Source organism: Pungitius pungitius, chromosome 12 (genome assembly GCF_949316345.1).
Source record: "Pungitius pungitius chromosome 12, fPunPun2.1, whole genome shotgun sequence".
NCBI lineage: Eukaryota > Metazoa > Chordata > Actinopteri > Perciformes > Gasterosteidae > Pungitius > Pungitius pungitius.
The window spans coordinates 19,897,983-19,925,961 of record NC_084911.1 but is presented as its reverse complement, the minus strand read 5'-3'; the positions used below and the strand labels follow the sequence as shown (position 1 = coordinate 19,925,961).

At 46.7% G+C, this 27,979-nt stretch overlaps 7 protein-coding genes and 1 long non-coding RNA gene across 9 annotated transcripts in view; 5 read left to right on the top strand and 3 right to left on the bottom strand.

The window, feature by feature from the left end:
• Positions 1–40: 40 nt before the first annotated feature.
• poldip3 (polymerase (DNA-directed), delta interacting protein 3) lies at positions 41–4,481 on the top strand. Its single transcript, XM_037477026.2, has 10 exons — positions 41–182; positions 945–1,039; positions 1,127–1,557; positions 1,690–1,740; positions 1,856–1,930; positions 2,027–2,245; positions 2,690–2,767; positions 2,902–3,031; positions 3,493–3,559; positions 3,981–4,481. The coding sequence occupies exons 1-10, from the start codon at positions 115–117 to the stop codon at positions 4,195–4,197; spliced, it is 1,431 nt and encodes a 476-aa protein (XP_037332923.2). The 5' UTR covers positions 41–114; the 3' UTR covers positions 4,198–4,481.
• A 1,068-nt stretch (positions 4,482–5,549) lies between these two features.
• On the top strand, positions 5,550–7,412 carry rrp7a (ribosomal RNA processing 7 homolog A). The gene is made up of 7 exons (XM_037476492.2): positions 5,550–5,686; positions 5,867–6,009; positions 6,098–6,223; positions 6,313–6,436; positions 6,575–6,672; positions 6,759–6,966; positions 7,074–7,412. The coding sequence occupies exons 1-7, from the start codon at positions 5,623–5,625 to the stop codon at positions 7,157–7,159; spliced, it is 849 nt and encodes a 282-aa protein (XP_037332389.1). The 5' UTR covers positions 5,550–5,622; the 3' UTR covers positions 7,160–7,412.
• Positions 7,413–7,469: 57 nt separating this feature from the next.
• On the bottom strand, positions 7,470–11,556 carry LOC119220448 (zona pellucida sperm-binding protein 4-like). Its single transcript, XM_037476491.2, has 12 exons — positions 10,674–11,556; positions 9,925–10,049; positions 9,554–9,674; positions 9,233–9,367; positions 8,967–9,139; positions 8,768–8,847; positions 8,540–8,673; positions 8,250–8,433; positions 8,027–8,171; positions 7,890–7,959; positions 7,680–7,817; positions 7,470–7,604 (listed from the first exon to the last, which is right to left on the bottom strand). Exons 1-12 carry the CDS (start codon positions 10,903–10,905, stop codon positions 7,477–7,479), a joined length of 1,665 nt encoding a protein of 554 aa, XP_037332388.2. The 5' UTR covers positions 10,906–11,556; the 3' UTR covers positions 7,470–7,476.
• A 5-nt stretch (positions 11,557–11,561) lies between these two features.
• wbp2nl (WBP2 N-terminal like) lies at positions 11,562–15,713 on the top strand. Its single transcript, XM_037476493.2, has 8 exons — positions 11,562–11,719; positions 12,259–12,367; positions 12,496–12,634; positions 12,774–12,866; positions 13,152–13,343; positions 13,631–13,744; positions 14,214–14,290; positions 14,381–15,713. The coding sequence occupies exons 1-8, from the start codon at positions 11,661–11,663 to the stop codon at positions 14,435–14,437; spliced, it is 840 nt and encodes a 279-aa protein (XP_037332390.2). The 5' UTR covers positions 11,562–11,660; the 3' UTR covers positions 14,438–15,713.
• A 161-nt stretch (positions 15,714–15,874) lies between these two features.
• LOC119220451 (heme-binding protein 1-like) lies at positions 15,875–20,850 on the bottom strand. Its single transcript, XM_037476494.2, has 4 exons — positions 20,201–20,850; positions 17,873–18,011; positions 17,157–17,337; positions 15,875–16,986 (listed from the first exon to the last, which is right to left on the bottom strand). Exons 1-4 carry the CDS (start codon positions 20,276–20,278, stop codon positions 16,809–16,811), a joined length of 576 nt encoding a protein of 191 aa, XP_037332391.1. The 5' UTR covers positions 20,279–20,850; the 3' UTR covers positions 15,875–16,808.
• Positions 20,851–21,493: 643 nt separating this feature from the next.
• On the bottom strand, positions 21,494–23,360 carry fmc1 (formation of mitochondrial complex V assembly factor 1 homolog). Its single transcript, XM_037476489.2, has 2 exons — positions 23,125–23,360; positions 21,494–21,981 (listed from the first exon to the last, which is right to left on the bottom strand). Exons 1-2 carry the CDS (start codon positions 23,251–23,253, stop codon positions 21,778–21,780), a joined length of 333 nt encoding a protein of 110 aa, XP_037332386.1. The 5' UTR covers positions 23,254–23,360; the 3' UTR covers positions 21,494–21,777.
• Positions 23,338–24,714, top strand: LOC119220447 (uncharacterized). 2 transcript variants are annotated; one of them, XR_005120594.2, is made up of 4 exons: positions 23,338–23,408; positions 23,509–23,575; positions 23,714–23,837; positions 24,490–24,714. It is a non-coding gene; the product is annotated as an uncharacterized LOC119220447 (long non-coding RNA). The 2 variants fall into 2 exon arrangements; XR_005120593.2 differs by lacking the exon at positions 23,338–23,408 and having other exon boundaries at positions 23,457–23,575.
• Positions 24,715–26,333: 1,619 nt separating this feature from the next.
• grin2ba (glutamate receptor, ionotropic, N-methyl D-aspartate 2B, genome duplicate a) overlaps positions 26,334–27,979 on the top strand; it is a 76,825-nt gene continuing 75,179 nt past the window's right edge. Inside the window, 1 exon segment of the mRNA XM_037476488.2 lies at positions 26,334–27,610. The gene's annotated coding sequence lies outside the window, so the exon portion shown is untranslated.

Below are 27,979 nucleotides of genomic sequence, written 5' to 3'. Positions count from 1 at the left end.
TATCAAAACTAACTTAAATTACCCATTGAAAGGTTGCATTCTGGCCCAAATCGGCTTCCGTAGCCACAACTGAAAAATCTCTTTCACGCAAGCGCAGTGAGCTCGTGTGAGAAAATGGCAGACGTCTCTTTGGATGAAGTGATACGACAGCGCGGTATTAACCTCAAGGCACCAGCAAAACGGTATAAAAGCTATCAACGCAGGGACTTGTGTATACTCATTAACAACGAAGCCGCTGATAGTAATATTTCTAAAAGCATAACGCAAATTGAGAGCCGCTTGTACCTAACGTTAAAGTGTATTCCTTACCGTGAGCTAACGTTAGCTCATTACGGCGTCAGCTAGCTAGGCTGTGTGTATTAGCTGTAGGCCTTTATGGGTGAAGCCATTCGACGTCGGATTTGGAGAGTTGTGGTTATTTATTGAACCAGGCGCACCTTTTAACCAAACAAACATTTCGTAGTCTAGATAACGCGTAAGTCCGAACTGACCAGTTGACTTTAGTTTGTGGCTTCACACGTCAGGCTTTTTCAACTTAACGTTAGCTAATAGCTAGAAAGCTAATATTTATGTTCGTTTATTGTCGCACTTGAACAAATGTGCTCGCTGCGTGCAGTGGGGTAAACTATGTGATGCTTTTTCCACCCAACGTCCAAAATGTTTTAATGTTGTTCCTCCTCCGCCGTGATGTGAAAAGGCGTCGAAGAAAGGATGTTCTCGTATTGTCTGTGTAAATAGAAGGCCCAGTACGACATCCATTACCCTGCAACTGTAACTCTCACTCTAAGTTACAGTTGTAAAAAAACTAATTTGTATAATATAAAGGGCTGTCCTATTGTATGGTGAATGTGGTAAAACACCCAAGTGTGAACTTTAAATTGTGAGATGGACCACTTCCTGTGCAGTGCCTTTGCTAAACGTAAAGACCCACTTTCTTCTTTCAGACCAATGTTCGGACGGGGAGCAGGAGGAGTTGGCAAGAGTTTTGATGCTCGCCAAAAGATTGGGGCCAATGATGTCAGACAGCGGCTTGGAGCAGGTAAAAACATTACTGCCAAAGAGTAAAAGCAGACTGCTATGGAGGTTCTGGGGATTAATGTCAAATACACACCTTAATCTCCCTCAGGTTTTCAAGTGAAAGATGCCAGAGAGAAGCTTGTTCAGAAGGATGCTCGCTTTAAGATCCGTGGGAGGGGAGGAGCAGCAGGTGGGGTGCAGGATGCTCGGCAGATGATCAACTCCCGCAAGCAGGGGCAGAAGCAGTTTGGCCTCCCAGCGCAGACCACGCCAAAGATGGCAGTAGCACACCATCTGCAGAGTCCGACAATCGTGCCACAGATACAGATACAAACCAACAACCATCTTGTCGGCGTGAACAGCAGGCAGTATAACCCTAATATACAAGGACTGAGTACGAGAGCCAGCGTCACGCCTCAGCTGAGCAATAATAAGAGAATGATGGATGCTCGTGATAGACTGAGCCTCAAGAGGAGTATTGGAGGGACACAGACACAGGCAGGTTTTGTACCGCCTCTAAAAATAACCAAGACCATCCAGGTGAGGTTAAAGAAGTTACTTAGTTCCTAGCAGATCAGTTCATGTGCTGTACATTTGCCAACTGAAGCCTAAAAGCACATTGACCTGTGTACTGTGCTCTTAACATTTTATTTTTAAATATATTTTTTACAGCAAAATCCAGTAGCAGTAGGGATGTCTGCTGGAATCCGGGCGGCCCCACAGGTAAAGCTGCTGTTTTGTGTGTTGACTAAGCTATTAATCTTAAAAATAAAACATGTGTCTGTTGTCTAAAATTGTTCAGAATGTTATAAAAGTAGGCCCCTTTTGTCTCTTGCAGCGTCTCTCCAACGAGCACGATGGCCACAGTAAACAAATGAAGATCACTACAGCTCATAATATGCTACAATCACGGGTAAGCGCCACTTCACGACAGCTGAAGCAACCTTGTATATATTCAGGATCATAAGTATTTACCACATTAAATTCTTTTTAAACCCTTTTTTCCCAGTCTGGTCCAGTGGGCTCCACTTTTTCTATGTCAGCCCCAATCACCAAGGTGGTTAAAAATGATGCTTACACAGCTCCACGTCCTCCTGTCCCTGTGGCACCAACCCGGCCCAACACCAGCATGGCTGCTAGCCGGTCCTCTGCCGCCATGCAAGCGGTCTCCAGGACTCTGCAGCAAAGCACAGCAGAAACCAGCACAGCAGCTCCTGCTCCCCCACAGGTCTGACCTTTTCCTCCCTGTATCGGTAATGTAGCCAAGTGTGCAAACCCTCCCTCCCTTTCTCAGCTGGCTCCACCTAATGTTTAGCTGTGTTTTATATTTACTGTACATGTAAAAAATCAGTCATTTGTCAAATTTAGGTAACTGGCAGAAAACAACCGAGTTAGGATTGATTGCTAGTTTACAAATCTTGTTCATTAGAAATGTTTGCACCTTGTTGTTTTTGGATTGTTGAACTAGTTCAAAAAAACATTGAAAACCCTTAAAGGTAAATGTTTTAAGATTGTTTAATGAATCTCTAGTTTGTCTTGAAACCATATAAGACCAACTGTAACTTCAATGATGGGGAAACTTAGATTAACAACCGGGTTAACCATAGCATGACGCTTGCACTTTTTAAATGTCATGTTCATTTCATGATCATGTGATGGTTTTCCTTTTTAGCCTGCCTTCAGTCCCTTGGAGGGGACAAAAATAACAGTGAACAACCTGCACCCCCGAGTCACCGAGGAGGACATAGTTGTAAGTAACTGGCACTGCAGGCCAATAACTTTTTGCAATGTTTGATATTAAAATGGAAGTTTGCTCAAGTGCTGTGATGACTCATTTGTGTGTCTGTGTGTGCGCGCTTGTGCTCCACGCCTATTTGTCCACAGGAACTGTTCTGTGTGTGCGGGGCATTAAAGCGAGCTCGGCTGGCGAAGGTGGGCGTGGCTGAAGTGGTTTTTGTGCGCAAGGAGGACGCCGTGAGCGCGTACCGGAAGTACAACAACCGCTGCCTGGACGGTAAGGAGGACACAAACATCAGAAGCTCTGAGTTTAAGGCTCTTGGCTTGATCTGCAGGTCAATGGCTTCTACGATGGCGTTGCTGGTTGGGGCCATTCCTGTGTACGTTTGCTTTTGTCAAACTGATGGATGGCCATTCAGCCATCTGATGTATTTACTGTAAAAAGTGCACCCTTTTATACACTTGTATGTCTACTAGAATAAGAAAAGTATTGAATCTTAAACAAGCCGCTGCGGCTTATGCGCCACTAATTTTGGAGAACCGACAAACTCTTGAAACGACCACCTGTGATGAACGCTGCACACGGCACAATCCAATGCTCCCCCTTATTGTAGCCCCCGGGTCAAAGTCCAGGAAATAAATAAATAACAAGGATCTGCATATGACATGCATATTATGGTAGGTTCGTAGAGTTTGGGTGTTTGTTTTCTCTCATTGTGTCTTCTTGTCCTCCCCCAGGACAACCCATGAAGTGTAACCTTCACATTCAGGGAAGCGTCATCACTTCGGATCAGCCCATTCTATTGTACGTGACTTTCAAATGAATCTGTTGTTGCCTGTGTGTATATACTTTATTTTTAGTATGACTCATGAGCTCCTATTTAACATTAGACCTGACTGAAATTCATCGTAAAAAGAATGATTTCTTTGCCAATTCTAAACCAGCGACCTTTGATCGGTGTCTGACTTAAAACAACCTTTGGCTGTTCGCTAACTGCAGTGTTGCATCGAGCTGCCTCTTGATGAAGCAGTTTAAACATTTAATTATTCAGTAACGAATATAGTGTTTCAAAACGATCACTTCCAATGCAAAGTGATGGAATTACCTTCATTCAAGTTTTGCTGCACATCAACAATGAATACACAAAAAATAGGACCTGCAGAAGACCCTGTATATTGTTTAGTACCTTCATGTCACCGTGAGGTGTTTTTGTCCCCCCCCCCAGGAGGCTCAGCGACACTCCAGGCGCGAGCAGCGGCTCAAAGAAAGATGGTCTGCCCCCCTCCCTGTCTCGTCCCGGGGGCCAGCGGGCCTCCTCTCAGCCCACCCCGGAGGTGGATCCTCAGACCATCCTCAAAGCTTTGTTCAAGTCCACCGCACAGTCCACCTCCACCACTGAGCCCCCCAGCTCTCAGGCCACGGCCTTCCGCATCAAGATATAGCCTCGTGTCTCGTGTGAAACGTAGCGCTACATTCTGCGTTCACCATCGGACCGCAGCAGTGCGGCCCACATTTCATATACACAGCATCTCTGGACAGGATATTTGTGAAAATGTGGTTTTGTGGCATCCAAATGTTAAGTTTGTTCCTGACTAGTGGAAGGAAATGTGATGTGATTTGTTATTTTAATCCAACATGGTGGCTGGCGTCAAATCAAACTGGATGTTTCGGATTTTCTTTATTTTGATGTCGATTCATTAACCGCCCATGTGGATAGGTATTTTTATTTTTTAATAATCCAGTTTATCTTCACCCCCCCCCCCCCCCCATTTGGGCATGGAAAAGATACTTGACGGAATTGAAAGATACCGAGCAGCATTGTCATGGTTGAAACGTTATGTTGAGGCTTTGTATGTCCACAGATGTGTACCGTTGTATTGCAATGCCTCTTTTTGCATGTTCTGCGTGTACACAAACCTTTAGAAAGAAGACGTATCCCCCAAACTAAAAGTAGATGAAATGCCATACAGTTAACGGTATAATAATATTGTCCATGTAATGAGGCAGCAATTAGCAATTCTTCTCCACAAGTCTACTTATCTTCAACCTGAAAGAAGGTCTTCCAATAATAACTGAAAACATTTGGAGGAGTAAATCAGGTATTGACGAACTACCACAATTTTCAGTAAACCAGTTTTCAAACCACCGTACGTTGATATTTAGTTTTATAATCCATGTGGCGACCAGATTTGCTTGGTTGTTGAGCTTTGAAGCAGTATGTGTAAATCCTCTACTATACGTTACACCTGATTTATGTTCAGCGACTACATTACCTTCTTGGTATCGGGGTAGAGACGAGAGGGATCAGCTCTGTCTGAAATGTCGACATTAAATATTTAGCTTTGTAGAAGTTGTCTGTGCCTCTTCTTTCCTGCCTACCATGTGATCATAATGCACCTGACAAGGTTCTGTTCTTTCTAAATTTACATCATTTAACTGATGCTTTTTATCCAAAGTGAGTTACGCCGGACGTGTAAATATTATCTCTTTCCATTCAGTTCTGTGAATTTATTCCTTTAACCTTACGTATGCCATTCGGATTGTTTGATGCTTTTATGGACATTTAAAATCTCAGATATATATTTCCCTAATAAAATCCAATTAAAGGGTCTTTGGCAGCAGAATTATTTTGGATTTTACGTGGAGCAGTCTGCGGTTTATTTTGTAAATGTTAATGTGTTGTTTTACACGAAAAATTACTTCTATAGATTTTCTTTTACAAGACAACTGATTAATTTTCAATTTATAATGAAATGGCTGCGTTGTAAAATATATACATCCTCGCTAAAAAGGTCATTTATTTTGTAGTTTAATAATTCCCGTACTTAGTTGTCTGTTGTGCTTCCGGTGTGAAAGGTCACTTCAAGATGGCGCCGTCCAAGAAGAAACATGCTAGCGGCCTCTCTTGTATTGTTCCTGGAGGATTTACAGGTATTAAGTGACTAAATGAAGACTGCCCCATTCATATGTTTAAAGTACACCGGGTTCCGTTCGGACTGAACTTCGTGGGGTTCTACGGGTTCCGGGTGGTCAAAGCGACGGTACCGAGTGATGTGTCGGCTCTGGGTTGAAGTAACACGTTATTCTTCTACCGTCCTTGTTTCTTTGCAGAGCTCTCGTTAAAGTTTACCTCCGACAGCGTCGCTTCCCACAAGCTCTACGTGAAAGAGCACAAAGTCCGAGCGGAGAAGACCTCCCACAGACCGATGGACCGGACGTTGTTTCTGCTCAACGTCCCGCCGTACTGCTCGGAGGTACCGCTCCGTCGGCCTGCTCTGCGCCATCTGCCCGCCAGGACAGTCGTCTGCATCATCGTCATCCTCCCTGTCGTTTGTGTTTCAGGTTGTCATCAAAGAGCTGTTCTCCCAGTTCGGCTGCGTTCAGTCGGTGGAGCTGAGGGACCATCCGGGCTCCTCCCAGGAGTCCGGCCCCACGCTGTCCCGGTTCTTTAAACCGGCTGAGAAACAGGTCGGCGTGCCTTGCTGAACCAAGCGCTCCCGGGCACTATGCTCTGGTTCCCTTTCTTACCTCTTGTGTCTCCCTCCGTCCCCCTGCAGGGTTTCAAAGTGGGCTACGTCGTGTTCCAGAACTCCTCCTCCGTATCCGCGGCTAAATCGCACCCCCACGGCACGCCTTTGCTGGTGTGCACAGAGCAGCGTGCCGTGAAGACCGGAGTACAGAGTGAGTGAGGCCTCACTTTTCCCAACATTGTGACTAAAGAAGAATCTAGCATCACGGTGCCAATGAAATCCTGATCCTTGATCAAATTCAAACATGGATCAAATCAGGGATTCTGACTTTATTTCTTTCCCCCTCCAGAATGGATCCAGCAATACATGCAGTCGTTTAGTCACCCGGACCGACTGCAGCAAAAAGTCGACTCCTTCATGCAAGACTACGACAAGCGGAAAGAGGAGGTGAGGCCTGCGCGTCACGCCGCCGGTCCAGTCTGTGTCGACCTCAACGCGGTTTCATTCGTCTTTGTGTGTATCCTTCGTCACAGGAAGCGGAGAGGCAGAGGAAGGAGGCCAAGCAGCAGGAACAGGACGAAGAGGGCTGGGTGACAGTCTCGAGGGGACCCAAGGGCACCAAGGGCCGACCCCACAGCGAGGCGGCCAACAAGAGGACCTTAGCCAAAGAGATCAGGAACAGGAAGAGCAAGGAGCTGATGAACTTCTACACCTGGCAGCACAAGAACACCCAGAAAGAACGTAAGTCCCCGATGAAGGTTGTCCATCTGCAGGTCACACATGTGTCCTTTGTGTTGCGTCATTATTCTCCCTTATTATGGCTCATACGTATTCTCTTTTTTCCCCAGAAATTGCTGACCTAAGGAAGAAGTTTGAGGACGATAAGCAGAGAATAGCTCTGCTGAGGGCACAGAGAAAGTTCAGACCGTACTGATGAACTTCTGTTCATTTCACTGCTTCTGTGTGTTCTGGGCTGCATTAGAACCCGTGCGTTGTGTGTCAATAAACAATTACTCTGACAGACTTATTCAGTTATTACCATTGATGTTTGCAGAATAATGTACGGTGTTACATGGGGACCAAGAATGTCAATGGTCATAAAATTACAAGTTGAGTTTCATTTAAGTTAGAAAATAATTCCACATTTCTTACGCCTTGATTTAAGAAAACATTAAAGCAGCCACAATGAATGACAACGTCTATTCTTTTCCTTAAATCAAAATAACAAACTCTTTAATGCAGTGAAAAGTTTTATTGAAATAGATTCTCAACTTGTGGAGCTTCTGGCCTCTGATGCTTCCTGATGCTCCACCATAGAGCAACCATCAGCACCAGGGCCGCGCCGACGCCAGAGAGAACGTACACAGTCACCTGGAGCACTGGGGGGGGAGAGACACCATTCAGCTCAACCGCCACATGCCAACTGTGGCCCATGTGTGCAGATCAGGACTCACTCGTTTTCCGTTTCACGGATCCGTTGTCCTCCGGGTCGGTGGCGTTCTGTCCCAGCAGCAGTGGTCCCAGCGAGACCAGGTTGTACTGAGACGTGGCCCCTCTCCTCCTCCTCCTCCTCCTCTGCTCACCATCAGCCGCTGTGAGGAGGCGAGCCAGGAGTTGAAGCTCATACAAAGTGCAAAAAGAAAAGCACGTGCTTCACTACTCACAAACGATGGCACAAGGCTGGGCGCAGTCGGCCGTGTTCGTGCAGATTTCCACCCAACAGTAGAAGTACATCTAAGGGGGCCATGGAGGACTCACTTTTCTGGATTTCATTGAAAACATGCAGAGGCGATACCCTTACCTCCTCCCCGCTCGGATGGCCCGTGTGAGGGTCCAAGAAGGCAAAGGTCTTGACGTCGAACCTCCTGAATTGGGAGCGGGTGTCCGTCTCCCCCCCGTCACTCACAGGGACCGAGCTCCTCATGTCATCCAAAGGGTTGGGGCATCTACCCGTGAGAGGAGACACACTGGTGAGTCGTCTCAGCAGTCTGTGCACGTCGCTGCTCTCCCGGCCTCCACCTTACCCGTCGTGGAGAAGCGTCCACACGGAGTGTCCCGAGGCAGGGTAGGCGAAGCAGTCCCGTACACGCAGGGAAAGCGTGGGGTCCGGGGAAGGCTGGGCCATGGAAACCTCCACGTACACAACCTTGCGCAGTGGGAAGGTGATTGGAAGCTGCTCCTTGGGAAAGAAGGAGGTGAAGGACGCATCTAGAGGAGTGAGTAAATCACACAGGTGGTGGCTAAGGGTTAGTTTGGAGGACTCGGCGCAGAGCCACACACACACACACACACACACACACACACACACACACACCTTGGGCAATTCTCATTTGCACGACTATGGTTCCCAGTGCCACTGCAGGTGGCGGTTTGGTCACCGGAGAGAAGGACCTCAAGTCTGCGGCGCGCTTTACATGAAGCGCGTTGTATTCGCACTGGACCTGGACACTGAAGACCCCAGACTTGATAATATGTCACCACCTCTTCTGACATGTGACCGATGTGACCGGGGCACCGGCATTACGGCACAAAAACAACTCACTTAAATGGAGAAGGTTTGGTTACTCTTTTCGTCTGCAGCTCCTCCACCTCCAGCTCGAAGATCTTCAAGTCTCCTTTCCCCTGAAACCCAGGATTCAGACATACGTCATGATTTAGTAGGACTATCAGCGCAACCGCTCGTTCTCCCGTCAAAGTCCTAGATCATCTGATGTTTGGATCTTCCTGACCGGGGCCATTACCTTCATCTTGGCGCCACAGTCCATAATTCCGATCTTGAAGACAGCCGTGTCAGAGGTGGTGGCCGCAGGGGAACACTGTGGATGACCCTTGACTGCGAGGCTGCTGGGATCGATGGGCGGGTCCGTGTCCGTGGACTTCACCGAGAACACAAAGTGTCCGTCCACAGAGCAGGCTGCAGAGAGTCAACGTGCCAAAAAACATGTGGTCGTATTTGGAGGAAATGCAAAACCTCCCATGTGACCAGCGCTTCCCACGGTCACCTCACCATCCAGCCTGTAGTAGCAGGTGGATTCTTGGGCGTCGTAACAGCATCCCAGTTTGTCGCAGGCGTCACCAGAGATGCTTCGGGGGCCGCAGTCCAGTCGCAGCGCTCTTTCCGTGTCACAGTTGCCAGGTAACGCTGGAGAAGAGCCATGTTGGGAGTGTCCCAAAGTGAGGCAGTTAGTTGTTCACACACCTTCCCACCACACTCTCTTGGGCCAAAATGTATTATTCAGAAATCCTGACTAGGCTCCAAAAGGAAAATGAGCACAGGCGGAGTATATAGAAGACATAACGGCTGTGCTCATGGGCTCCCTCCACTCACGTGTTGGGATGGGGGGAGTCCTCACCCGTTGTCTCTTAATGAGAGGACAGCTGATGTTTACCATCAGCCAGCGATCCTCCCCGCTCAGCTGTATCTGCAGAGGGACGATCACTTTGCTGCCCTGTGGGTCAAAAGGTCGTCACAGTGTGCGTGTTCAGAAACAACAAACATTATTTTGCTTTTAAAATCATGTAGAAAAACAAAAAAGGGACATAAAATGGGAGGCACATTGCCTTCAAAGCCCCTCTGCCTGGCTGAGGACTTCATTTTAGAGATATTCATTCTTACAGAGATTATGGGGAAGATGCTGCAAGCAGAAACACAACGTTCAGACCCCCACCCACTAAATGTCACACAGTCTCTCATCTCACCTCAATCCGTGCATAGCAGCTGTCATATCCGCTGAAGAAGGAGAGGTTCTGTTTTTTGTCTCTGCCCAGTCTCACTCCACAGGACCCTTCAGACAGAAGCACTGGTACCGTGGCCCCCGTCCTGTCTGAGAAAAGTATAGTATTATCAATACAATATCGATGGATTAAATGATTGAATGAACGTTTGCTAAAACCATTTCCAACCACTTTTGTCACCAATGGTGGCTGGAGCCCCCCTACATGAACCCCCAAAAACATATTAAATGATACAAAATATGAATATTTGTGCTTTTGGAATATGGAATGTACCCAGTAATATTTTTAAATGAGATATCTGCGAAAAGTATACGCTTTCCCTGCTTGGGGCAATTGGTCACCGAAAGCAGGTCTAAGAAGCACTTTAGCCAGTTGCTGATTGAATAAAAAACATCAGCCTTAAATAGACTCAGCTTGGGGCAACATTGGTTTTACCCACATTGGATCACATTCTAGAGCATGCTTGCCAACCTTGAGACCTCAGAATTCGGGAGATATTCTAGCGGTCACTGAGGGGGGGGGGGGAATATATCTTGTTGGAATATATATGTTCAATATTTAACTGCTAATGTGTTTTTGATACCTTCATTTTTTGCCTTGTTTGCTGAAACTGGTTCATTGCCCTACCTAGAACCTTTTTCCACCAGCCTCCACTGTTCGTCACCTCTGGGCGGGGTTGGAACCTAGAATTGCAGGAAAGGACGCGATCTCACCTTTAACATGTATATTACTTTTGACCAGTGGGCCGAACACGGCTCTTATCCTTCGATGGAAGCACGAGACTTTGGGCACGGCGAGCTGCGCAGGTGTCGTCTCCACCTGGACCGCTGAGAAGCAGCAGCAGTGCTGAGCCACGAGGGCAACGACTAGAGAAGTCCAAAAACGCTTTGCACCACGAGAAATCATTTCACGGCTTTGCGATCGAAAATAAATCGCGTGCTTCATTTGACGCTAGGAAGGCGTCACGTGACTAGTGTTAATTAGAGTAAATTAGTTCGAAGCCGGTGTTCTCCACCAAATGCACCAGAGCTTCGCCGCACATCCACGTTTGCGTGGAAGAATACAAAAGGAAAAAAAAACACGGTGTCATGGTTGTCCAACATTTGCAACCTGGGGGCTGCCGGTTAAAAGTTGCGGTGAAAAGTGGGTCAGACTGAGCTGGGAATTGATAGAAAGGTCGTTGTTTGAATAATACATATCATGATGGTGTCCTCGGGGAAGCCATGAAATGAAATCATTGCGTAACATAAAGGTCTCGTCAACCCCTCCCCGTGGCGGCTTGTGCCCGTAATAGCTATTAGCTGCACAGTTTGAAACCTTTATTCGTGGCTGCCTGTTGGAATGGAAACCAATTAGTGGCATTCAATCCGCGTGTTCTTCTAATTTATAAAGCATGCTGTTATTGTTTTATTATGAGGCCCTGCGTGTTTTTTCAAATGAGTTTCTTTACTACAGTGAAACAAAGAGAACTCAAATGGGACCAAACTATTGACGAGCTCGATCCGAAGTCGAACAATCAATAATAACATTAGACAAATTAGACGCTGAGAAGCGCGTGGGCTCAATTACGTTGACCGTTGCTCTGTCGGTAAGTCACGGGACGTCATGACGTAACGCGCCAGTGACGTCATTGAGGCATCCCCGTCGGCCTGACGATCAGACTTCGGCACGGAAAGCAGGCGAACAACTGTCTCCCAAACATGGCTTTGAACCGGAATCATTCTCAGAACGGTAGCGTTCTGGTCAGCAACGGAGAAAGGCATGTGTACAACAGCACGTCCTTGTTGTTCATAGTAGGAACTGGCCCTCTGCCGCCGCTGTTTTGGCTTGTTTACCTTCTACTGTCCAGTGCGTAGTCAACACAATGCTATCCATCAGCTAGCCTCCCGCTAGCTGGCCTGCTTAGCATTCTTAGCTAACACGTCTGTTCCATTGTTTACGTTGGACTTCGCCGTAGGTCGGTTTAGGGCCATTCAAATGTTTTATTTCCGGTTTGAACGTTACGTTATATGATATTTAAAAAAGCTGACTCAATAGCCCACGAGTATTGACTTTGGCCAGCTGTAATGCGAGATGGCTAACGTGTAACGTTAGCTAACTGGACGTTAACCCAATCAGGAAGTAGCGGTAGCTTTTGACTGAATGTTGACATAACAGTTACGTGATCGCGGGTTCGCTGTCAATTCAGACATGCAGCAGTTTCAACCAATCCGCGCCCATCAGCTCTCTAACATAACGGCTTAGGTAGATATTTGCTGCAACAGGCTACTTTGTTTTCACCTGCTGCTTCTTCCCCAGTGTTTTGAGGGAATGTAAGAACGTGGAGCTGTCATTCAGCGATGTCACCGGCAAGACGGAACTGCTCAGGGGGACCAAGAAGGGCACCATTTACCTCACGCCATACAGGGTACAAGCACAAACACACACAGTCAGCATTAGAATCATCTCCTTGTCTCCATGATTGGAAAGTTGTCAGTGTTCATGGGTCCCGCTGTAACTGTTCCCCAACCCGCTCTTCTCTCCTCTCTGGCTTAGTTGCTGTTTGTGTCAAGTAATACTAAGGATTGCTTGGGTTCCGCCATGTTCCCCTACTACCTGATGAAGGGCTGCAGCATTGAGCAGCCTGTCTTTGCAGCAAACTACATCAAAGGGACCGTTTCAGCTGAGCCTGATGGTGGGTGGCCTTTCTGTCTTAAATATTCAACCTGTATGATTGGGTTTGTTTAATAAATGGTCATAATCATTGGTCGACACAAAGGAGCCGCACTATAAAACCCACAGGTAAATCTTAATGCAGTTGTTCCTCTCATCAGGTGGCTGGGATGGCCAGGCCCATTTCAAGATGTCCTTCCCCAGTGGAGGAGCTATAGAAGTGGGACAGCATCTCTTCAAACTGGCCACAAATGGTATGTAGGCTACTTTCCTTAATCACTGTTTTATGGTGCTAAAAACCCACTGTTTGCTCCTTAATAGCATTTAAATCATGAACCACATTGTAGGAAATCTTAACAGTAGAGAAGTATAAGCAATAGAAGGAGTCTTTTTTTGAAAGCAAATACACACCAGTGTCTCTCCTGGGTTTACACATTTGGGGGGAGTTGACACACACTGATATAATTGTAGGGGAAACACTGCTCCAATAATGCTTAGAAAGTCCTGTTTATTCGTTCCTTCCTCTTGGTGTATTTTAGCTTCTCGCACACCTCCTGCACAAAACGGGGCTTACGGCTACCCGTCACCTGGAATGATGAATGGGTACGGCCCACCTCAAGTGGCTCCTCCCGCATATCCTTACCCAGCCCCTCCCCAGCCGAATGGGTTCTACCAGGGCCCTACCCCTGCTGCTGGGAACATGGGCTATCCCCACCCAACAGCTGCTGCAGGTACGGCATTCAGTACTTTGTAATATGATTATTGTATGTGATTTGGTGAAACAGTATGTGTAACTTAATTCCACAATCTTAACTCAATGTCCACTACATCTGTTTCTATTTCAATACCTTTTTAAAAATAAAAAGCTAGTGTACATACACAAAAAATGTGCACTAATTTATAGCCTTAAGCCTGTACGTAATGTGCACACATTTTGATATTTAAGTTGTCCTCAAATAAAAAGAAAACTGCCCACACAGTCTGTAACCACCTAAGATCTCCTTTATCTTTGTTTCAGGAATGTACCCCTCCGGATTTGACTACATGGCTCCACCTCCCCCCTACCCAGGCCCCCCCCAAAATTGGGCTGCACCTCCCCAGAACTGGACAGCAACACCAACACCACCTCCAGGTCTTTTGCTCCCTCTCTCTCCTTTTTAATTTTTCCTCTCTGTATGTCTGTGTCACTGCACCCGTCAGATTCAATCCATCGCCTCAAAGTGAGTCACCAAAAAAAGTGGGCTGATGTCTCATCCGCTACACATCAAAATTCTAAGGAGAAACCATCCTCTCCTCCTCCCCGTACATATTTTAGTTCCCAACACGTTGTGGATTTGGGTGAAAGCAGCCTCACTGTGTGCAAATGTCCTTTTGGAGCGCTGCTATTCTAAGAGGAGCTTGAGTAGAACGTTTGGCGTCTGTGAGTCCTCCGGCCATGCCTGTACAGCTCGTCTTGACCATTCCTGGAGCTGTCAGTTGTTGTGCCCCGTATTACTAATGGCGTGCTCGTTGCATCATTTCCCCTTGCAGTGTCTGGAGCTCTAGCGTCTGTTTCTAAATATGTTCCCTCTCTGCCTGTCCCGTCTGGTTTGTGTGTGCAGGTAACTCCAAGGCGGCCGAAGCAGCTGGCAACGCGTATTACAACCCCAGCAATCCACACAATGTCTACATGCCCATGGTAAGCTGCGACACTTCATGTCAGTGACCTCTCTTAATTGCTCGCGTGCCATGTTTATTTCAACCTGAATTGTTTGATTGTCCCACGCAGGAGCGGCCTCCACCATATGCACCTTTTCCAAACTCTCCGGAGAAGAAAAGTAACTGAAGCTCGGCCACCATCACTTCAACGACACTCCTCCCTCTTCCTCGATCTTCAATGAATTCTAAAGTAAAGTAATGTCGGAGGATACTGTACTTACTCCTTTGTAAGCACAGGAAAGGAAAATGCAAGTCATGGAGGGTTCAAAGATGTCAGTGATAATTTACCACTGAATGAATGATATTTTGGATACAGGAATAGCATCCCGGCAGTTGCATCTTTTTAAATACTGTTTTCGCTTGTACTTATAAAGTTCATTTAAGAGGTTGGACATCTTGTAACTCTAGCTAGACTCATCATACTTACCATTCTCCATGATTTATTTCTGTCTAATTCTCTAGCACGTAGGAAAGGACACCTAAACTGTCCTTGTGAAGAGCTGACTGGAGAAGGCAGTTTGGGGAATGTATCTCTGAGACAGATTAAATACCAAAACGTTTTCTGACCATTTCTTAATTGCAGTTCCTGTAGTAGTCAACAATAGCCACTCTTATTATAAAAGGTTCAGTATTTTTGCAGTATCGTTGACGGTGCCGTGTGTATGTGTTTCCTATACAGTTTTCCGTTGAGTAGGTCCGTATCGAAAAAGAGAGCAGACTGGGTTGAATTGTGTTTAGTGATACAGTATCTGAGTGATCTCTTGTCAGGACTAACAAGAACAGCGAGTTCGGGTTTCCCTAACATGAGGCCAGTGTGATCCTAAACTACATTACTTTCATTACAGTCCGAGTGATTCCATTCATTGTGGGACCCGAATCTCCATCACAATACATGATATAGTCATGGATTTTTTTTAAATAAAAAAGGAGCTGTGCATTGTTTGAAAAAGGGGATCCAGATGATGTATGTGCAATAATCCAACCTCTAGTAACATGGTTAAAGGAGTCTAGTTTGGGCTACAGTAGCCTCTGGTATATTCATGTATGCAACGGCGAGCTGAAACCAGAACTCCACCCTCTGATAATTCCCTTGGTGTGGGGTTACAGGGCCACAGCATTCTGTTAAGGGCCCTTAGTGTTTGACCTGCTGTTGAAACTTGTGAGAGCAAACCATTTATTCCTGATTAAAGGGGGCTGAGGAGCCGGGGAACGGCAGCAGTTAACAGCTGTTTGAAGGACTATTTGCACACTGCAGGCATGGATATAGAATCTTTTATTTTTTTCTGAGTTTGCTTGAATTAATCAGATGTCTGTATATTAATATCTCTTTTGCGCTTCTCATTCCTTTTGCTGAATTTTGTCTCAAGTCAAATCTAATAAATTAATCATTTATGGAAATATGATTGGTCTGTTCTTAAATTTTTAATGATCTAATCCTGGATTAAATATCAGAATTCTTGTGGGATACATCTAGGTTTTATGCAAATCCACTCTTTAAACAGTTCACCTGTTGTATATTTTGGACTAATGTCCTTGACACAAATAAGACTACAGTTGTCTGCACTCTGAATGGTACACATTTATTAAGTGGTGACACTATTGAACCGCAACACTTTATTCACTCATCACAGAAACTCACAGTACAGACGTCCCATAACACGGTTTCAATAGAATAAATAAGGTGGCATCGCCATTCACGACAACACTAAATATTCACTGCACACGAATGGATCAACACATCATCCTAAACAACACACACGGCTATCGAGCTTCTACCCGGCTGTCAATCCGTAAAGACAAGTTCAACTTTATGGCTCCACTCCTGTTTTTTTACAGTTCTTTACTCGCGAGGGGAAAGAAGGGTTCTTTTTACTACTGTATATCTAATCTTAATAGTACACATTTCTCTGTAGCTGTCACTAAATATTAAACTACATTAATATGTACAAAACCCTACTGTTTATTCTTACTTTACCTTTAGGACAAACATTTAATTTTAAAAGGAAGGGAAAAGTCAATGACGTTTTATTTGCACAAACCACATTAAATGATCCACTGAGTTACTCCGATAACTTTCAATTCCACCTCCCGCTTCTTCTTCATCTTTTTCCCCCATCGGCTGTCATCGGCGTGGCAACGCGCTCGCATTGAAAACTCTGTGCGAAACATTTGACATGGCACTCGCTACAATACCTTCACGTCTACAACACAGTGCTCTTTAATACCGTCTCCTTGCGCCTTGTTTCTACAAAGAGTTTACATCCCAAACCAAAGCAGAACTCTGAACGCCTAACATCAGTGTAGCGACAAGCAAGGAGATCTGATGGGTAAAGGCAACATGGGTAATGTCTTTCCATTTGGGGTTTAAATGTCTATCAAGTCGCCATATTGCTCTTACCAATCAACCGAGCGCTGTTTGAGCTCCAGGAGTGAAGGGCTAATTCAGGCTGAACAAAAGGTTCCGTGTGGGGTTTGGCTCGCATGTGACGGGCCGGCTCCTACGGCTCTTCCTGCAGGAACCACACCTCGTTGCGGCGTCCGTAAGGCTTGAGCGGTGGGTCGTAGCTACAGCAGAAGTACTGCTTGCGCTGGAAGGGCGCCGTCTCTCCCAGGGTGCGCGTCAGACGCAAGGCCTCAGCCCGGAACTCGCTCTCTGCAGCGAAGCCTCCGAACTGCCTGCAAACGGAAAATAAAGACTCTGGGTTCATGTTTATATGTAGGAAGGCCCCAAGGAGAAGGGATATGTTCACTTAGGCGCCCAAAAAAGGAAATTACTACGTTGTGTAAGTCATAGACGCATGGGGGGGGGGGGTAACTTAAAGTGGATTGCCCTTAACGACACCTACAGTGTGTAGACCGTCATGCCGGACCGCTCCTCGATCTTGATGGCACTGTCGGAGGGGGCCGGGGGCATCATCTGGTAGCCGGAGGGGATGCGGATGGCGACCACCAAGCGGCGAGACAGAACGCCGTCGTTGCGCGGGTACACTGTGATGATGATGGGAGCTGCCGTGCCCATGGCCTCGCCTCCGTGCCACACAGGAGGTTGAGTTTAAAAAGAGGATAGGAGACATGAGAAACTCCTCGAGCAACACGCCCGGATGTTAAGGTCAGGATTTGTGGCATTTTTGTGTAGCAAACATGTGATTATGCAAATAGCAACAGAAGCATTGTACGAATGTGAACAGGTGAAATGCTGATTCTGCACAGAGGCCCAGATGTCACACTACACAGTTTAGTTTCAGTTTGTCTGCTGACCTAAAGGTGTTATCCAGACTTATCCTCCCATGAAGCTAAGCCGGCTCAAGTCTGACAGCTTCGACTGCACCAATAGTTTGTTCTTCAAAATGAGGATGGAGACATAAGTCGATCCCATCTCTGATTGGCTCCTTCAGGCCACCAGTTAAATGTACACAGATGTCTTTCTTCTTTTTATTACGTTCCATCAACTAGTGCTTTTCACACTCTTGTGACAGATATGGGCTTGAGCGAGGCCCAGCCCTGACATGAAGCGCAGCTCATGAGTCCTCCACTAAGTTGGGGTGTCCCCCATGGAGCCTACCTTGTTCGTTGCTCCCCCCGATGTACATGAGCAGCTTCCTCACCAGCTCCCCTGTGACTTGGTCAAAGGATCGCCCCTCGGACGAGACCACGGCGTATTTGGCCCCATCGTACCGCCGCACCTCAAAGCTAACTCCATCCTGGGGAAGGAAAGAGGAAGATCCCAGGGGGGGGGGGCATCAAGCAGGTCAGCCACAGCTACACATTGCTGCATGCACGAACGCACACTCTTTTCCCGGGGGTTTGGTCCACGGGAGAGGTTAAGCTCGGACGTGATTCACCTCTGACACACTGATGTTGTCCAAAGGACAAAAGCCTTGAACTGGGGGGTAAAAACTCACTGAGTCTCTGTGTGACGGGACATGTGTGTGGGGAACCAACAAAGATCAGATGAAACGCATGTACGCTGATCTGATTTAGGTTCTTCTTCTGCTCCGCACGGTGCAGTCAGCCTGCAGATGATAATGGGCGAGAGATGTCTTACATAACACACACACACTCACACACACACACACACACACACACACACACACACGTCCCTTCGCCCCCAGACACACAGCTCCAACAGATGCAACAGTTTTGCATTAAATATGATTGGAGTGAGGCGAATGTGGAGCACGGCCACTCAGCTGTGCTGCTCAGCTGAGCAATAACTTTAATATGTTTTGATGGAATCTGGCCAAAGCAGAGACTGTGATGCAGGTTACAAGAACAGCTCCTCATGCCACTAATGTGATTATTGTGCGTTTGTAGCTCCCTGTGTGTTTGTTGGACGTCTTCCAGGCATTTGCCCTGTGATTCTCATAGTCTTTACCGTGGGTCTATGAAAAGCTGCTGTCAAATACATAAATCATTGATTTTTTGTTGTTCATCCTAAATGAAAGCACTAAAAAAGACAGTTATGGAAATACGCTCTGGGGTTCTTTTGTGACAGGTACCGCCGGCTGCTGCATGGTTAGCACAAGGGTTAGTTATTAACATTGTGTACGGGTGACATGCCGTTACAGAGAGAGCCTGACTTCAGTTAAGCAGTGCAATTAATGTGTCGCTGCTGTGTGTGTGTGTGTGTGTGAGATTGGGTGTGTTTAGCTGCTGCCTTCTGCCATCTTCTACAGTAATAATGACTCTGTGCCGGAGGAGTGTGCACAAAAGCTATTATCAACACCGTGACAGTTAAATGGCCATTTCATGCTCTGCTTAAATAATCTCCATCCGTTAGCAAGCTCCTTACTGAACTCCGCTAAAACGTCGGCGTCTTCCTGGCGTGCATGTGTGTGCACGTGTGCACGTGTGCGTGGGCCCCTCCAACTGGTCTGTATTCTATGTCAGTTTTAATTAAGAGTGTAGGCTGTCAGAGTGGATCAGGTGGAAAGCTCTGATTTCGATTCCGGCTGCTCAAGCAAGTCAGTCAGAGATTTGATGAGACTTGAGCTAAAGGCTGTTCACACACAGCAGTGACCTTTGACCTCAGTGATAGAAATCTTAGATCATTCATTATAAACACCTTTGTCCCATACTTGAAATCGTTGAAACTCTGTTTTTTGTAGAAAAAAAAGAATTATTTGGTTGTGGCCGTTGTCAGAACAGCTCAGACTTCCAGCATGAGTGTGTGTGCGTGTGCGTGTGTGTGTGTGTGTGTGCGTGTGTCACTTTGGGTCACTTGATTCCCTGCCTGTCATGAAGTCCTCTTTGTCTCGGCCTGTGTGTGTCCCCCAGTCAAAAGGGAGCTGCTATTCAAAGCTGATTTCCAACCCTGTGCCAACCGTGACATTACACGGCTACATGCACATGCACGTGCCTCAGTTCAACAGCACACATCCCCAGGTTTTATATGTCAATTATATTATATTACATTAATATAACAAGGGAGGTGGGGTGGGGGGGGGGCGTGCCCTTCCTCCTCGATGACGTCAGCCGTGGACGGTCACTGTATCGGTGCACACAGTCGGTTCTTGTTTGTGCTCAAAGGTTTACCGACAGTAAGGTCTCACGCACCCGCTACGTCACACATGACCACGTGAGATGCCATCATGGGGGTAGATAATGGTTTTTGTTACACAAAACCCACCGCGACCCGCGTGCGTTCATGGCTGCGGGCTGCTGACGGGGTGAGGACCTCCGGCTGCCCCCCCACTGCCCCCCCACTGCACAGCAGGGCCTCTTCATCGGTCACACGCAGCGAGGTTACGGAGGTTGTGACGACGTAACGTGCCCGTCCCCGTGTTTGTAAGTGCGCATCACGGTGACGTCCGCCGCCAGGCTCTTTGTTCCGGGGGGTGTCGGGGGGAGGAAGTTTGGGCGACAGGTGTCCGCGCGCTGCTCACCTTACCTTGGTCTCGCTGCTGAGCAGTTTGTATTCCGTCTCCTCGGTGTTTCCGAACAGAGAGTTCTTGAGCATGCCGAACATGGCTCCTCGCGCCGCTCCTTCGAGCCTCTTCTGCGTCCTTCGTCGTTTTTTTCTTCTTCTTTTGCAAGGCAACTTTCTCCCTGGCAGACCCCCCCCCCCGCTGTCGCTTTTTGTGTTTTTTAAAACAAAAAACCCCAAATAATACACCCTCCCACCCAAACGCCCTGGATAAATAAGAGAAAGTAAGAGGATCCAGATGCTCGGATTGTCCTCCGGAGGAGGGAGCGCGCGCCTCGTTCCTCCAGACTTCTCCACAGATGTCGTCTCCCTCTCGGAGGCACAAGTCAATGATGCTGACTCCTCGAACAAATCAGCCTTCACCGTGACGGGCGGGGTTACTCCACCCTCCTCCGCCTTCTGCTCTCTCTCTCTCTCTCTCTCTACAACCAGCCCGACGCTTACTTACATCACCAGCTTCATAATGTATCCTCACCGCTTCCTAACATTAGAATAACCTCCAGTGGCATCGTCACTCCGTCTGTGAGGGCGGGTCGCTCCGTGGATGCACGAAACAGCGGGGAGCAGAGGAGCACATTTGACTCCAGCTGTTAGTTTGTCAGGACGCATCGGACTTCGTTTCCAGGACGTGTGCGCGTGCGCGTGCGTGCGGGAGCAGGGCTTGGGTCTTACTCCCTGTGTCACTGCGTGGCTTGCTTTAGGGTCAGTCTATTTAAATTCAGACTGAAGGCAATGTTAGTCACCACTGGAGAGGTAACGGAAAGGAAGATTTAATGAATTAAAAGGAGAAAGTGGGATGAATAACAGTGGGTGAGGACCGCTGAATGAGGGGTGGACAAGAGGGAAAAGATAACGGAGAAGCTGTAATACTGCGATGCAACTTACCGTAGACTTACACAGGTTCATGTTTTTAGTCCATCCTCACATGGATTCATAAAGTATGAGTAGAAACCAACTGCCAAAAAGGCAGTCAATACTTCAGAGGACAAACAGTAAATAACAAAACAACTTTGCAGTGATAACAGACATGAATTCACCAGGCTATTTATGAACACCTGGTTAGTTAGTCCCACGCACATAACGTACAGTTGAATTGATATGGGGGCAGGATATTTGTTAATGGGTTATAACGGGCAAATAAGTTCCTAAAAACTCCCAGAAAGTGTAAGCAACAGCGACTGATATGAATCACAATAAAAACGGTGAATGGTTGCTTTTGCCTTTTTACTGTTGCATAAACACAAGCAAACGCAGGTGTGGACAAGCTGTAGAATATTTACAGCCAAACAAGAGATTTATTGCAATCATAGTATACATTTTCACAGCTGCTTCAAACACTCTCCCATCGGATTATCCTCGTATTGAACACTGGTAGAAGAACACAACAGGAATAAGTCGAGATTCCCTTCAATCTGCCAGACTCCAGTCAAACATTCATCACTTGTCATGAGAGGAATTGTGTGAGACAAGATGAATCAGCCACAGAGGGATCATTATCAGTGTCAGGTGTTTGTTCCAAAGTGGCGCTCCCTCCGGTGTCCTCACTTCTCCCAGCCTTTACCTCCTGGCTGAGTGGGCAGCCTGAGGCCCACCATGGCAGCCGCTGACTTCGTGCTGGCCTCTCCTTTGCTGTGGTACAGCTCGTGCAGGGCCATGTGGGTCCTGGTGGACGCCAGCAGACACAGGTATGTGTGCGAGTCGTGGTTTAACTCCTGCTGGGCTCTGCAGTACCTTTCTCCTGTTACCTGGGAGAGGGGGGGGGGTCAAAGAAAGAGAATATGAGTAAATATCAATCAGTGATGCAACACTGGATGACGTGCATGTTTTTGTTTTCTTCCCAAAATCCGTCACAGCAGAGAAAAATATTATTAAGTTAACATTTATGGAGCTAAAAGCCTTCGAGTCTCGCTGGTGGCAAAAAGGGAGCTCGCAGTGACTCCACTAACAACCACAAGAACAGCAAGCGTGGCTACAGTCCCTATAGAGGTCCCCATATGCATTACAGCGCCACAGGGTTTTTCCAGAGCCGGGACAAATACACCCTGACAAGCAAGAGTTGCTCCAAGCCATTTTGCTTCAGTGCCTGCTCATGCATTAGATGAGCCTTGTGAGCCATGCTCTCCCGAGCATGAATAATGCAAGCTGTAAGCCTATATGCTGAAGCAGCTATACTGTGTGCACAGAGTGTGGTTGTAAGGAGTTTAACAGTTAAACTCAGGGCTTCTTTTGACAGAACTGTGAGGATGAATGTTGTTATTCGAAATGACCTCTGAACCATTCTACCTCATAGGGCTCTGGAGAAAACCCCTTAAAACGTTGCTACAAGTGTCTAAATGATCCCGCGAATACATTACAACTTGATTACCTCAAATCTATTGAAGCTGTCTTAAGGATTTAATGACACATTTTTGAGCGTGGTCCTGTACATAATCAATTTTAGTTCACATTAACACCATTAAATGACAAAAATGTACACATAATGAACAAATATATCCACGAGGGAATATAGTTAACGTAAGTGATGCAATTTACCAGACATTTTATCACCTGCGTATGGCGTTAGCTGCGAGCTATGCTAACTCTTATTAGCTGCTAACGTTAGCATGTCCTTCTACTTCCAATTCACCTTGTGCTGAACTTTTGGTTCTACGATTACAGAGAAAGCCCAAACCCTCTGCGCAGTCAAGTTGGGGGTTCACGCTACGCACACGCGTTTGAATGGTTAAAGGTTTCCACTTAACTAGCAAAACGGAAACGTTCTCCTTTTAGTCAGTGCAGGGCTAGCGTTAGCTTACCGTATGTAAGCTAACGCTAGCCCGGCACTTTCAATCCAGTTTGTTATGCTAGTTAGCTAACTCAGCTAATGTTAACTGAAACCGGAAAATCACCTTATTCTTACGAAACTGTTCCATTATATAGTTGTAAGCCTGTGACCGTTTATAAGTTGGCCCTTGGATGGCACGTAGTTCTTTTAGTATTCCTCGGCAGACTCGTAGAGGGGATGACAGCGCTGCCATCTCTGCGGTGTTGTGGTCGTGCGGCTTGCGGGGCCAGGGACGCTCAATCCATCCCCGCACGGTCGACCACGCGCCGACCACAAGGTGGCGATGGGTCCCAATGATGCTTTTGCGACACGTGCTTTTTCCACGGCAAATATCCCCTACTTGGGACAGTAAGTAGGAAACATCCAGTAGCCTGAATTTAATTTATATTGAACACATATCATTACAAATGTCGCGTAACGGAATGTTCTGCCTGTGTTCCCCGTCCAGTGTTCACCAAACTAATTCCACCGGCCTCCTCCATCTGTGTGTCGGAATCCCGCCGCAGGAGCCCACGGTAAGAGCATGTTAAGACTCATGAAAGCACCATACGAAGTAAACAGCGGAGTGACTGTTCCAGCACGTTTACAGCAGTTATTTATACATGGTTAAACACACCGTTCTTATTGTGTCTTATCGTATTGGGTTTTCAAAGGAGCCACATGGCAGGTGTTTGCTTTGGGAGGTCCATCCAAGACTAGCTAAGAGGGAGGAAAGCTGCACTTGGTCGTCTTGTCACATCCGAGGACAAATGGACTCCTCTTGCAACTTCATCTAAGGTAATGTGTTTAGGTTTTGATGCATGAAGGTGAACAGAGATGTCCTGAAAAGCTGCTACTACTCTGCCTCACACACGCCGCTGTGTCGCTGGGAGAACATTTGGGCTCGAGTTTGATTTTGAATCAAGCGACTACTGTCTGATAAACGAGTCTGCTGAGGAGACCGAGGGGACTGTGGAGACTTGTGATCATATTTGGTTTCTGGATCAGTCAGTCTCTCTGTCTCCCTCTGCCTCTGTACTATAAATAATAATAATAAGGGAATACGTTTAAAACAAAAGTGTAATTGACCTCACTCTCTTTTTCAGTGGAAGCCATCTATCAAGCCAAAGGCACATAATGGCATTAAATGTAATGTTTTTTTTCTAAATTCATTGATAGCATTTTTGGCTGCATAAACAAGGTCAAAAAATCTAGACAGAGGCCTAACTAAACTGGAGATTGACTGCACTCTTTACCTCCTGAAGGGTGCTTTTGACCACCTATCTCCTCGTGCTTCTGGCTTTGAGTTGGACACTTGAGAGCAGTCATCTGTCACCATGGCAACGCTGAGTTTAGCTGAGGGCGAAATGCAGAGAAAAAGGGCCGGCCTGCTTTTCACAACTCCACGTACTCCAAACCACAATTCCCTTTTTGTGCTTTTTCCGGTTAGTGTGGCGCGTGGAGAGAGCGCGCACGGGGTCACAAGGTGACGGTGCTCCGTGCCACCAAGAGGGACCAAACCCGTGCAGCTTCCACATCGGACCAGTCGTGCAGCTCTGGCGGGATTCTGCAGCGGCAGCTTTGGCCTCAGAGGCGACGTCGGGAGGTGTGCCGTCGACTGCAGGTCACCAGTCACCAGACTGGTTGGTCCGACACTACGGCAAGTTCCCAGTGTTTCCACTTATTTCAGCTCATGTATTGATTACTGACTCTAGGGGGAGCCAGTCTCTTATCAGTTCAACACACCCATTTGGTTCCTCGACATTTGTTGGAAGAGGCACCCCTCTCTCCTTCCTTCTCCTCCTCATCTCTCTCTACCCTCTCTCTCTCTCACACTCTTTCAATGAATACTAATGCAGCGAGTGGGCCCACCTCCCTTCCTCCCATCTTTTTCTCAGGGATGGGCGGGAGAGGGGAGACGTAGCAATATTCCAGCTCAGTATCCTTCCTCATGATGCAGGCAGCGCTTGACTAGCAGCGGCCGCCGATGCCTTTTTTTTTTTTCCTCTCCAACTGAGCAATATTGGTGATACTGTGTGTTGCTGCCGCAACAATGTCCAACCTGTGCGAGTGGCACGTGATATCAGACCAGAGTTGAGAGAGCAGGGAAAAGGACATCTGTGCCTGCTTTTTTTTTGTCATCTGGATGGGAAGTCTTTTTTGGGAGGAGAGACAGAAGAAAGCAGAAGGAAGCCAGGGAAGGGGAACAACTGGCAACAGCCAATCCCCCCTTCCACATTTAGACTGGAGACAACGGAGGCCACTGGAGTATTTGCTTTTATCTTTCGTTTTTTGTTCTTTTTTTTCCTCATCGCGCTGCTGGGAGGTGCTTTACCTTTTCATTTGCTTGCTCTCTCGGTCCTCTGTCTTCTCATCTATTTCGCCATTTATCTGGTCAACAATTTCTGCCATTTATGAGCCAGACAAGGAAGGAGAGAGAGCGAGAGGCAGAGAGACAGAGAAAGAGAAAAAGAGGAGGGGGATTTGTTCATTTTTTTGCCCCTAAATTCTCTTTTTTTGGTTTCTTTCATGCATTCTGCCGCCCCTCACCATTGCCGTCCCTTTCTCTCCCTGTGCAGCCCACGCTCCCTCCTCCCTTCACCGCCTCCCTCCTCCCCCCTTGCCCTCTCCGCCTTCCCCCCAACCACCACTCTGCTCACTGTCCACCAGTAACTTTGGCTACTTTTTTGACTCCATCAGTGTTTTAATTTCCTTGCTTTAAAAAAGCCCCCCCGCCCCCCTCTTCATAGAGACATTTTAATTGGCTTGCTTGTATTTTCTACTTATGCCCTTTTCACTTTTGTACCTTTTCATATTTCCTTTTTCCCCCTTCTCTTTTTTCCTCCTACCGTCCTATGCATCTTTTTTGGGCGATTCTTATTTCAAACCATAGGTAGGTCTTTTTAGTGTTTAGTGTCTGTCTCAAAGTCTTTGTTCCTTGTCTGTGTATGCAAGGTGTTTTTTGTGGGGTGCAAATATATTCGGACACACACACACACACACACACACTGGCCCACAATCCTGCCCTGGTATAACCACGCTCCCTTTGCACCCGGCTCTCAGCTGATTCTCATGCCGTGTCATCCTCACGCCACCCCCCCCCCCCTTCATACTGTCATGTCAGTGTTTTCTGACTGTTGCTCGAACAAAGACCACGGCGTCCCAAGCCCTCATCTCTATGTTGCACAAACCTCCGTTCTTCCATGAAAGCGTTGAAATGTCCCCTCCTGTCCCCTCCCTCCCTTTTGTCTCACACCATCATGTCCTTTTTTTGTTTGCCGTCACACACATTGAGTGACGTTCCCCATTTGGCCCAATAGAAAGTGATTGTACATTAGGATGAAACAGTGGTGCGTTCAAGTTCCCTCGCCACATGTTTGAGGAAACCGAGCTGAGGCCCGGCCCACGAGCGGCGTCGCGTCAGAGCGCCATTGTGAGCCGGCGCTCGCTCCGTTCTGTCGGGGTGTCATCTGTGCTCATGCACTCCTTTTTTCTCTGCCCTCCTTTCCTCTCTCTCTTTCCCTCCCTCCCTCCCTCATCTTTGTGAAATGACTTATTCTCGCAGACAGACACACAAGCACTCAAAGAGAATGGACTAAAAGCAAAAACGCCTTTTTCATCCAGAGGATTCTTTCCCTTTTTTTTCCCTCCACAATAATTTTCACTTTGCGTCAAGCTTGAATCTCTTCAAATCACCTTTTTTTCCCTCTGCATCTCTTTTTCTCCATCAGTTCCATTCTCTCGCGTCCTGTGAATTATCCACCCAGTGGTTTATTTGTTGTCTCGTTTCGTCCTTTCATCTGAGGAAATGTCATATCCGAGCACTCGTACGTCATCGACTTCCTCGCATCTGAGTCGCTGTTTATTTTGCGTTTTGGTGATGTAATTTTGCAATACCTTGTTTTGAAATATAAGGGATTATTCACGAATAAGCTTTTGGCAAGAAAAACAGACAACAAGATTGCTCAAAAGAATTGAGCTGATAACTGAATAGTAACTGGATAATTTGGAGTGTGTGTGTTTGTGTGTGTGTGTGTGTGTGTGTGTGTGTGTGTGTGTGAGTAAGAACTACAGAGAAGCACAGACAGATTCATAGTAAATTAACGCAAACCACAAAACTCATTTCCTTATCCATCCTCTCTTTATTTCTATTTTCCTTTTATGTTTCCATCGTCCCTTTTTTCTTCCTGAAGGAGATTTAACGCCTCTGCTCTTCATCACATGCAGATAATGGGAAGTGGGACTTTTGAGCAGCCGTCACCACGATAAAGGCATTCTGGATTGAGCTGTTTTCCTGAGGAATTACCCTTTAAATCCTGGATTTGATTCCAAGCAAAAAAAAAACAAATTAACATAATTATTTATTATAACTGTCCTAAATCAGGGACTTTTTGACTTTTTGTAATGGACTGAAGCTGATTGCAATATTCCTTTTTTCAGCCATGAATCTTAATGGGATTTCACTAACGCGGATTAAAGACTCAAGCCACATCTTTGTCTATTAGTTGATGTAACAGCCGGCCTACAAAATCCATTACATTTAATGTTTCCTAATGTTAAGGGTTAAGTAGGTGAGTACGGCGCTTTGAATCCACACATGCTACTGCTGTTGCATGTTTGGCATGATGGTTAAATAATATAAATATTAATCATGTCTGTCATTAAGTCACTATCTTTGCATGTGTGTGCGGGGGTGTGTGTGTGTGTGTGTCCGTACTGTGTGCGCGATGATGGGATATTGTGGGATTATTGAAGATCAGTCATTTCCCTCGCACCACTTATCCTTTTGTAGTGAACCCTAAGTCTATTTCTGACACATTTTATCCATGTGAAATAAATCCACACACGTGTACTCGCATCTGATGGCGCAAAAAAAACGAAGAAAATCTCACATTTGGAAATAAATCTCCGCTTCATGCTTGGTTCTGTTTCTAATTAGC

Coding starts and splice junctions, on each gene's coding strand:
- rrp7a (XM_037476492.2), top strand. CDS start 5,623: ATGGCGCCGTCCAAGAAGAAACATGCTAGCGGCCTCTCTTGTATTGTT. Junction 6,673..6,758: donor ACGACAAGCGGAAAGAGGAG/GTGAGGCCTGCG, acceptor CCTTCGTCACAG/GAAGCGGAGAGGCAGAGGAA. Junction 6,967..7,073: donor CAAGAACACCCAGAAAGAAC/GTAAGTCCCCGA, acceptor TTTTTTCCCCAG/AAATTGCTGACCTAAGGAAG.
- wbp2nl (XM_037476493.2), top strand. CDS start 11,661: ATGGCTTTGAACCGGAATCATTCTCAGAACGGTAGCGTTCTGGTCAGC. Junction 12,368..12,495: donor TTTACCTCACGCCATACAGG/GTACAAGCACAA, acceptor TCTCTGGCTTAG/TTGCTGTTTGTGTCAAGTAA. Junction 14,291..14,380: donor ACAATGTCTACATGCCCATG/GTAAGCTGCGAC, acceptor TGTCCCACGCAG/GAGCGGCCTCCACCATATGC.
- fmc1 (XM_037476489.2), bottom strand. CDS start 23,253: ATGGCAGCGCTGTCATCCCCTCTACGAGTCTGCCGAGGAATACTAAAA. Junction 21,982..23,124: donor AACAGTTTCGTAAGAATAAG/GTGATTTTCCGG, acceptor CCCCTCTCCCAG/GTAACAGGAGAAAGGTACTG.
- LOC119220448 (XM_037476491.2), bottom strand. CDS start 10,905: ATGAAGCACGCGATTTATTTTCGATCGCAAAGCCGTGAAATGATTTCT. Junction 10,050..10,673: donor AAGTAATATACATGTTAAAG/GTGAGATCGCGT, acceptor TACTTTTCTCAG/ACAGGACGGGGGCCACGGTA. Junction 8,434..8,539: donor GCAAATGAGAATTGCCCAAG/GTGTGTGTGTGT, acceptor TCACTCCTCTAG/ATGCGTCCTTCACCTCCTTC.
- poldip3 (XM_037477026.2), top strand. CDS start 115: ATGGCAGACGTCTCTTTGGATGAAGTGATACGACAGCGCGGTATTAAC. Junction 1,558..1,689: donor AAATAACCAAGACCATCCAG/GTGAGGTTAAAG, acceptor TATTTTTTACAG/CAAAATCCAGTAGCAGTAGG. Junction 2,768..2,901: donor TCACCGAGGAGGACATAGTT/GTAAGTAACTGG, acceptor ATTTGTCCACAG/GAACTGTTCTGTGTGTGCGG.
- LOC119220451 (XM_037476494.2), bottom strand. CDS start 20,278: ATGTTCGGCATGCTCAAGAACTCTCTGTTCGGAAACACCGAGGAGACG. Junction 18,012..20,200: donor TGCTCAGCAGCGAGACCAAG/GTAAGGTGAGCA, acceptor TTCCTTCCCCAG/GATGGAGTTAGCTTTGAGGT. Junction 16,987..17,156: donor GGCATGACGGTCTACACACT/GTAGGTGTCGTT, acceptor TTCCGTTTGCAG/GCAGTTCGGAGGCTTCGCTG.